The 9,768-nt window shown below is 39.9% G+C and overlaps 3 protein-coding genes across 4 annotated transcripts in view; all 3 read left to right on the forward strand.

Annotated features, from left to right (window-relative positions):
* The window catches only part of LOC118407211, a 3,654-nt gene extending 1,391 nt beyond the window's left edge, over positions 1-2,263 (forward strand). Inside the window, exons 2-3 of one of the 2 annotated variants that reach the window (XM_035807642.1) lie at positions 715-1,268; positions 1,912-2,263. In XM_035807642.1, the coding sequence (XP_035663535.1) occupies positions 715-1,268; positions 1,912-2,221 (864 nt within the window). In that variant the 3' untranslated portion in view covers positions 2,222-2,263. The remainder of the gene's footprint in view (positions 1-714; positions 1,269-1,911) is intronic. The other variant, XM_035807643.1, reaches the window with a different exon arrangement.
* Positions 2,264-3,602: 1,339 nt separating this feature from the next.
* LOC118407154 lies at positions 3,603-6,571 on the forward strand. The gene is made up of 5 exons (XM_035807573.1): positions 3,603-3,782; positions 4,200-4,238; positions 4,512-4,673; positions 5,277-5,423; positions 5,675-6,571. Exons 1-5 carry the CDS (start codon positions 3,686-3,688, stop codon positions 5,851-5,853), a joined length of 624 nt encoding a protein of 207 aa, XP_035663466.1. The 5' UTR covers positions 3,603-3,685; the 3' UTR covers positions 5,854-6,571.
* A 959-nt stretch (positions 6,572-7,530) lies between these two features.
* LOC118407224 (N-acylneuraminate cytidylyltransferase-like) overlaps positions 7,531-9,768 on the forward strand; it is a 13,174-nt gene continuing 10,936 nt past the window's right edge. The window contains exons 1-2 of the mRNA XM_035807668.1: positions 7,531-7,650; positions 8,495-8,596. Of these exons, the coding sequence (XP_035663561.1) occupies positions 7,597-7,650; positions 8,495-8,596 (156 nt within the window). The 5' untranslated portion in view covers positions 7,531-7,596. The remainder of the gene's footprint in view (positions 7,651-8,494; positions 8,597-9,768) is intronic.

The following is a 9,768-nucleotide window of genomic DNA, read 5'->3' on the forward strand; positions in this document are numbered from 1 at the left end:
AGTACTAGATGCGTGTGTTTGTTTGTATGTACATGTATGGCATTGTACGTGCGTGCATTTGTGTCTTAAGTATACATCTGGAGAACAAGCATGTTCCAATAGTACAATGACACGTAAATTCATATAGCAGTACATATGGCAGTATTAAGAATTATATCATGTACACTATGAAGGCGTTGACTGTGGTTTGTAATTGGAAAATATATTGTAATTCTGTATCAAAGTCTGGTACAATATAACGCCTTTGTTAATGAAAACATGCATGTGTAACAGGATGTCACATGACTATATGTCGATACCTTCTGTTGTCAAAATATATAATACAAGTTAGGGGCCTTAACCTTTGACCTAGCTCACGCTATGCATTCGCATTGCAAATTGTGAATGTGCGTGTGTATGTGTGCGTGCATATATGTCTGTGTGTTTGTGTGTGTGTGTGTCTTGCCTTCAAAATGTATTTTTTTTTATTTCTTTTCGTGTGTATGTATGCGTCTGTAGTTGTGTGTGTGTTTGTGAGAGTGTGTGTGTGTGCCAATGTTTATGCGCACCCGTGTGTGTGTGTGTGTGTGTGTGTGTGCGCGCGCGCGCGCAACACAACGTACCTATTCTTTTATACTATGAATCTAGTACATGATATTATACAGTTACCTACCTACCTAGTTTGTGCAGAACATTTATATACATGTAGTTAACCTATAGAAAATTTTCCTCCAGAAGCCACCCAAAGAGATCACGAAGAGGGACGTCAGCGGAGCCGAAGAATACAAGATGGCGGACGACGACGGTGTCCTTGAGCAGTTCAACGACTGGGTAAAGGAAATTCTTGGAATGTCCGACCCGATGTTTGGACACGACACCGAAGATTACCCGGAAATGGCCGACGACAGCGCGGAGGAGCCCGACGATGATCCGGAAATGACCGATGAGATCCCGAACACTTCCGAAGCCGAACCCGAAGATGACGGCTTTATGGAATTCCTTGCCGAAATAAATGAGCTGGTGAGAGATGAAGTCTTCGGCTCCGATGAATCTGAGGAATCCGATGAAATGGAAATCCCGAACATTCCCGAAGTCACCGAAGCCGACGATAATCCGGAAATTACCGATGATATCCCGAACACTCCTGATGCGACCGAAGCCGAAGACGACGGCTTTAAGGAATTCCTTGCCGATCTAAAGGAGCTGATAAGAGAGGAAGTCTTCTCCAACGACGATTCTGAGGAATCCGATGAAACCATCGAGGAAGATTTCCCTGACGACACCCTTAAGTTCGAGCCTTTTCGTGAAGATTAGTTAAAAGCCATACAGTCCACTAAGCCCGTAATAACGTAACGTGGCAAGAAAGCGATAATGCAAAAGAAAAATGGCTAAAATTTTGTTAAATTGCAATTCGCCGTAGTAATTGCGTCCCTTGCTTACAGCGCTTAGCTTATGACCTAAAGGATTATGCTCACAATATGCAAGGATGTTAAAATCCTGCTACTAATATTAACTACATATCTAGTAAATGGAATCAGTATAGGCCAATATCATGTGCAATACACAGACACCGCTATATTGCAATATAAGTAGTTAACTGGAACTTTGGAAAATACGATTGCTAATATAATGTAATAAATATGATAAGCATATCATGTGCAATACATAGTGAGAACAATTCAACGTAGGTAAATTTGAAATGGCTAAGGCTAGTCAATATGATATAATACTAGTAGAAGCTTAAGAATCTCAGCATACGAACTGTCTTTGCTTATATTTAGTGCTGCATCTTAAATTCAGATCTGGCAATCTGAAATATGATGAAATGTCACTAGAAAGGATATCTATTGCAATAAAGAACGCTTCTGTAGAATGCATTATTTGTCTGTCTGAAGTCTTTCAAATATATAGCTGTATCATTTTTTATAACAGGTCTGGTACTCATGTGCCTACAAGAGAGATCCTTGTGGGCAACAAATTCAAGATGGCGGACGGAAACAGTGTCCTTGAGAAGTTCAACAAGTGGTTCAAGGACGTTCTTGGCATGACCGACCTGACGAATGGAAATGAGGACAAGTGCTCGGAGACCGACAACAACCCGAATATAAACGACGGCATCCCTGACTCCACCGAAACCGCACACGATGAGAACGATGACGACTTTGATTTTGAGCTCGAGGACTTTAGCTATAAACGCGCACAAATTACAGAGCTTTCAAGTGAAAATGAGATCCTACACTGAACAAAAAGATGAGATGAATTATTTTACCACACTCTCAATGGTACAAAATCATAGCCCAAAATTAAAATTGTAGAGTACTAGCTTTACGTTTACCACTCCGAGTATGGAAGTACTGTGATGATATATATATTCAACATCACGTGCATTACGCTCAAAATTCATACTTACTTCTATGTCCTAGAAGTTTTTTTGTCTTTTTTTCCAGACTTCTTCATAGATACACTAGTTCTAAGAAATAAGTAATAAAATGAACTATTACTATATATAGGAAGTTGAAAAAGAAATATTGAACAATACTCTAAAAATAATCCTGAAATATTTAGTTGTATTTGAATGACATCATTCCTAAATATAATTGGAGACATATACCAGTCGTATATTTGTTCAATAATAGTATATCTGTAATGTATACCTGATAAATCGCATCAAGGCGTAACATACTAACTGACGACCACAGGCTACATATCCGGACAGATGTATTTTGATTACTCATACCAAGAAGGCCCCCTTTTATTTTTCAATAAGTGCGATGGGTTCTTTAACGTGTTCGAAATGTAACTCTCCTCAAACACGGGACTTCATTTCAACGTCCTATCTGAGGTACGTCGGTAACCAAAGCTAGATACTAATATTCACCTGAGCGAAGTGAGTAAATAAGAGTACAGTGGCTTTCCCAAGGTCACAAATGTCGGGAGTACTTGACTCGAACAACAGGGTACTCAAACTCGAGACTCACAGCCTGTCATTTCTTTGGTCGGCGCTAGGAGTGTCACAGTGAAAAATAACACTGACAAGCTATGGGCGAGCAGATAAATGTGAAAATTCATAATAAAAAAATCTTATGTTAAATAGTTCATCATAATGATTTGGTTTAATGATTGAATTGTGCATCCATTGGTTAGCGTAATGCATTGTGGGTAACATGTCAAAGTTGAAGGCCCCCTGAGACAAAAACAAAACATCTCAGAGTCTGTACATTTACCAAACATGGTATATACGAAAGAACTCCTAACAATTTAGAGGCCATCATGTGTGACATATCAATAGAGTAGGGAACCGGATGTAACCAACCGGAAGGAAGAAATAGAGATCATCTTTCGAGCTGAGAAAGACTGTGGAAGTAACGCCTCCACAGAATAAACAAAAACACATTGGGTCAATGACCGCTGAAAGCAACAACTCAAATGTAAACATCGTATCATATTTCACATTTCAAGGTCAAGTCGAGTCAAAACGTGTATTGTTTACTCAAATACAAAAATACTCTTCGGGGGTACTTCGAATGAGAGCACCGGATATGCCACGTCATACAAACTCGTGGTTTCGATAATGACGTAGCTACTTCCTGTGTGATCTCTATATATTGCGCAGCGTAAACGCTGGTAAATCATAAGAACATCTTACGGGGTCCATGCTACATCCGTATTGAAAGGCCTTTGTGTGCTTTTACCTCGTGCTTAAATCATGAAGTTCTTCGTAACGGCTACAGTTGTGTTTTCTTTGTGCATGTCAACACTGGCATTTTCTCCATGGGAGCGAGGAAGTCGCCATGGTTGGATGGGAGAGATTCAAATGTTTCTCATTTTTTTTCTAGTTCCGACAAAATTTGCTTTCTGTGCACTGCATTAGTTTAGAGCCCTAGAGGGAGACATTCTCGACTGGACGACGAAAGTAGGTCTGTCTAAAAATTTGAAATGTCTTCGTAAAAATAAAACGTTGCTTTAAACAAATGGAGAAAGGGTTTCAAACTATTTACATTGGTGAAAGAAGAATTCATATTTCTTTCAAAGTTTAGATATTAAGCGTTGCGATGTTGAAGTCTTTCTGTTATGTACCCGCCAAAAAGGAAAATACTGATAAGACAAAACAATCAACAAAAAGTAGGCAAAAAACGTGCATGCATGTTCCGTGTGTGATAGTGATATCGGATCATAATATTGATAATGATGATGATAATGTATTAGTTTTATTTGTACAGGTTTGCTACCTCGCAGGCGTCCTCTTCCACGTCAAAGAGGTAAGATTTGATTTTTTTTCTTCAAGAAAATAGGCAAACAACGAGCTAGGGGGAACTAGATTATATATATTAAGTAATATACAAAGCCATACAATGTACTGGTCGGCGAGCAACGTTACAACGTAAGAAATATTGCTGAAATGCAAGCTCTCTTACAGTACGTGTATGATAATTTGATATGCATATGAACATATTCCCTAATTGTGTATATCAAACCCCTAACAACAGCTTGAAAGGATGCAACATTTTAAAAAAATTGTTTATTTTTCCCAGAATGCCCCGACGGCATGCCCATGGTACAGTGCATGCTGGATCCGTGTGACGTAGCCACCTGTCCCGGCAACCCCCGCGCGAGGTGTGAGCATAACTTCTGTGGCGGATGTAACGCAGTGTTCTACGACAAGACCGGAGCGATGGCGGATTGTAACGGCGATGGTTTGTGTATTTTCACGTCATGTTAAACTCAAAAAGCAATTGTTATCTTCCATTGTCTGTATACTTTTTTCTTAATACTGTTCAATTTTTGCAAATGGTCGGCTTGGGCAAGAACTTGCAAATGAAATTCAACATCATGAAACGTATGAAGCAATCACAGCAAATTAAAGATATTGATGAAAAAAAGTAGAATATAATTACATTCAGTGTGTGTGTTTCTAGGCGTCTCCCCCTCCCTTTCTCTCATGTAAAAATACAAATAAAGCTGTTTTGCTGTTGTTTAGGTGTGTGTGTGTGTGTCTCGGTACGTTTCGGTGTCTCGCTTTCGCCCTCCCCCTCCATCTCTCTCTCTCTTTTCCCCTCTCTCTTTCTCTCTTTCTCTCTCTCTCTGTGTCTCTCTTTCTCTCTCTCTCTCTCTCTCTCTCTTTCTCTCCCTGTCTCTCTCTCTCCCTGTCTCTCTCTCTCTGTCTCTCTTTCTCTCTCTCTCGCTTTCTCTTTCTCTTTCTCTTTCTCTCTCCCTTTCTCTTTTGGGTTGGGAATACAATGAATGAGGTCGTTTTTTGGCTCCTAGATGCGTAACCTTCTTCATAATGTGAAACCTAGGCTGCCCGGATGACAAGCCCATGGCCCGATGCATGATGGACCCGTGTGACGTCACGTCCTGCTCAGCCAATCCTGACGCCACCTGTGTGGCTGACTACTGTGGAGGGTGTAATGCAAACTTCTTCGACAGATCCGGCGAACCAGCCTGTAAGGAACATTTTACTGTTGTCTTTCTTCTTCCTCTCCTTTCATCTGTCCATCCCTTCCTTTTTTTATCTTCGCCAAGAAGGTTGTAAAAAAATTAATGCGCGCGCTGATATCATCCATAAAATTTACTTGCTGTAGCCTTAGTACAACATATAAATCGTGTAAACAGGATGACTGGTAACCAGTAGCCAGACCGAAATGATACTACTCTGCGAAACAAGAGGTCTCACTTTTCGTCGCCATTTTGACAGGTTGTGGCGGTGAAGGGCAGTCATGTGACACCGGGCGGCCAATAGGGAGGCAGGACGACTGTACCTGTCAGAGAGGCTTGGTGTGTTTTCCAAACGAGGGGTCTTTTACCAAAGGGACGTGCCAAACTGAGGAGTGGGTGGAAGAAAACGGAGGGCTACCACCTCAACCTATCGGTTAAGCTATGCATTGTGTATTATGCAGTCTTCCGTGTACTTATGGTCTCATAGATGAATTTTTTTCTTCCCATAGACTTTTATGTCATAATACGTGTTTTACATGGACGTGTTCATAATGAAGCTACAGCTAGTGTCAGCATATTTTTCATTCTATGTTTAGCATATTTACCCCATATCGTAGGAAAAAATTGCCAACGCCAAATAGACATACGTTCTTTGTTTATAGCAAGTCAAGTCAAAGTTTATTGCGAAACAATTGCAACGGGTACTTACAAACTACAATTGGTCAATCCACACAAAAGGCATTTTTTTAGCTGTTACTGTACAACCGCACCACTCAGAACCCAGGACTGTGTACCTCCGACTTAGCGCGTGGCTGCCAAACTTTACCTGCTAATTTTTCAGATGCAAACAAGCTTTCACCGACCTAACTTTTGAGATCAGTTTGCCTGTTTGAAAGAGAATTCCTCACAGCTAAACACAAGCTTCGTGCAGCCGTTTATTAATCTTTTTAGCTTGGACTTATAATCTACATTGTCATTGTCCTTGCGTAGTGTCATAGTCTACATGGACCGTCTGACAGAATATATTTTAGGAGTAATACATCAATGAGACTTTAAATTACAGAGATAGTACAACACTTATCATAGCTGCTACAGTTTTCAATCGTCCATCTACTATTTGCAATTGTACTCCGTCACTGAAGGGAAATTCTTCTGCCACGTTCCGCACATCTAATTTGTCGTGAGCATGGCAAAGACGAAAATAGGCCACCTACTTTAGTACGCCCCCTTTCGTACCTGAACTGTAGTGCAGGCAGTTAACTTTAGTTGAACCGCAAAGGTATGTAGCAATCATGGAATCAAAATAAAGAATTTATACAAAAATCATGCCATCGTTTCAAATGTTGGTGCTTTTGTTTCGTATTTTTTCTTCAGCTCTTCTTTTCCACAACACTGTGCAAAAGGCCTATGACCTTTTAAGTTAAGCCTTTTGTGTTATGTGTTTTATGCATGGTTGCACCACATAATGACAGCTTTCAGTGAGTTGTACAACCAGATGTCTGTGGTGTGGTGTAAGTCATACTTTGCTAAGCTTACATTCCCGAATTATATGCAAATAGTCAGTTGTACACTCTTTTACACAGTAAGGTCTCACTGTCGCCTCTTGTAGCGTAACGGTTAGAGTAATCAAACTACGTTGTTTACTTTGGTAAAGGCACTATATAAACAAATGACAGAAAAAAATGTAAATAACATCAGAAACCTAACTTAAGTCCACCATACTGCTGTTGTTCCTTATTCTATTACATTGTATCGTGCATATTTTTGATACGTTCGTACAGCTTTTGATAGAGATAACGAGATAATAACCAACTGTACCACTCTTGTTATTATATCTTTTTGTGATACAAGCACCAAGAATGGCCATGGATGGATGTAGTGAAGGTCACATACTGTTAGGAACATACCATATACTTAGCGGGGGGAGTCAATGTTTCTATGGCGAATCTGTTCTGCTCCATATTAGTACAAAGCTGGTACTGCTAGTATCTTTTTATTGTGTGAAATATGTACCACCGTATAAAAGGGCAATGCATTTGGATAGTATACATCATAAAAAGACCATTTATTCCCCCCTGAACAAATAAATTGTTCGAACTACGCCATTTTCCTTCAGAAAAAAGTAGTTGAACTTGTTCTGTGTGCGGGGTCTTGTTTTTTCTTCTTCTTTAATCAAGAAATATGTCTTATAACGGCCCTTTAAGGAAGAAGGCGAGGACATCATGTGAGATACAGGTACGGTGCTTTCTTAATTTTTGTAGCCTCCACCAGGCCTTGTCAAAGGGGTTCGTGGATATGGACAGTAGAATTTGGCAAAAATATGGGTGGGGGTAATTTGCCAAGAGTGTCAGTTCATGGGAGGGTAACATTTCAACAAATCTTACTCTTTTGGAGCCAAACTTCCCAGGCAAAACATTTTCCCCATAGTTAGGGTACTTAATCTGGTACAATCAATGTTACGTACACTGTAGTCTAAGCATATAAACATGTAGGTTCGGCTTTTTGGTAATGAAGAAAATGTAGGATTGTATAGCTACAGTCGGTTATTACAGACACATAATTGATATAAATTTTCATAATGATAATAATAATCAAAGGCTTGAGTGGTAGATGTCAGAAAAGACACTGCAGTCAGGAGACGACGACGACGTCCAACCTCAACATCTGCTTGGAGACTACATTTGTACTTGATATTTTATTCAAGTCAAACACAGACACACACACGTGTACACAGACACGCACACACACACACACACACACACACACACACACACACACACACACACACAAACACACACACACAAACACTCAGACAAACGCACGCACACATATATGTACACACAGCACATACCCACGTATTTTTCCAGCGACCCGTGAAGCCTGGTAGAGGCTAGAGATACCAGCCGAACCACTACCACCCACCTGTTTTACCCAGAGTGCATTGCGGTAAACTTGCCGAAACGTCATATACTAGCACTGCACTCTCACACGTAAATGCCAATGCCACCGCTGCGAAACGTAGTGTGTTTTAAAACTAAATTAGTTTGATTTATTTGATCGGTTGTCTCCACACGTACAGAGGCTAAACATGAACAAAGTGCCGGACTCAAGGTACGAAAGGATGGGCTTTAACCCTACACCGGAGCTTCGGGCAGACTGGAAGAGGCGATTCGGCAAGGAGGTAGGGGTTTGACAAAACTTATTACTTGTTACTTATGATATTGCGTTTCAGTTTTTTTTCCTAAACTCCATGAAGAAGTTTGTTTCAATTTCGACGTAGGTACTATTTTTGGCTGTGTATTTGTGTGATCACGCCTAATAACTAAATATCTTTTAATGGATTTGTAGAAATTTTGGAATATGGGCAGTTGTTGAGGTCTCCAAGACCACTAGTAAGACTATCAGTATTTTTCTCCCACTTTGACCTGAAAGACACTGCTGGGTATTCACACACAATCCCAACACTAGTCATCATTAAATACATTAAGGACATTGTAAAACATGAGCGTTTTCGTCGCAAATTAAAGGATACGAATACGTATATTAAAATAAGTAATGCCAGTTTCGACTTAGAAAATTCTTTACTATATTAACGTTAACAGTGCTAAACCAAACTAGATACATGTATATCTTCTTAGTGGTTTCAATGATATCCATACGGATTTCTTTCATATCCTAATATGTACCCATATGTTCTTTGTTTGAACTTTGTTTATTCATGAAAGCTCAAATCGGCCGCTTTTTATTGAGGTCATGAGGGAAGAGGCGAGGGTCAGACAACGTATATAACAGCGAGTCAGTTTAAAGTCCTAATGAGTCTTATAAGCCTATATGCACAATTTACATACATGGTAAAATAATATAGCTAGAGACATGATTCGATTCCATTCCTTCTTAAAGTGTTCAAACGACTCTACTACAGAATACTTCTGTTAACCAGATCAAAACTTCGAATTGTGCTTTGGAGTTTGGCGACCTTTGACTTATACAGACAATCGTGATTGTACACAACGTACATGCAAAACTGACCGGCAGGGCAAGGCTTGCTTAACTGGTAAGACTGGTATTTTGGGGTCACTTGTCATGTACGTATAGTTACCTGTGACCCTCGTACAATAACGATGTACATGTGTTTTTTACTTGTTTTTGTCATGATACTTGTTTTTGTCGTGAACCGATCTGAACTGAACTTGTTGCAAAAAAAATGATGAAGTTCCAATGTTTGTTGTTGTAATTTTGAGATGTCACGGTTAGGTTGTTTGGCCCAGAACCAAGAGGTCCTGGGTTCAAATTCTGTGTTCCATTTAATGTCTACGTTCGGTAATCTCCAAGCAGATCTTGCTGTGGCAAATG

Source organism: Branchiostoma floridae, chromosome 19 (assembly GCF_000003815.2).
Source record: "Branchiostoma floridae strain S238N-H82 chromosome 19, Bfl_VNyyK, whole genome shotgun sequence".
Lineage (NCBI taxonomy): Eukaryota > Metazoa > Chordata > Leptocardii > Amphioxiformes > Branchiostomatidae > Branchiostoma > Branchiostoma floridae.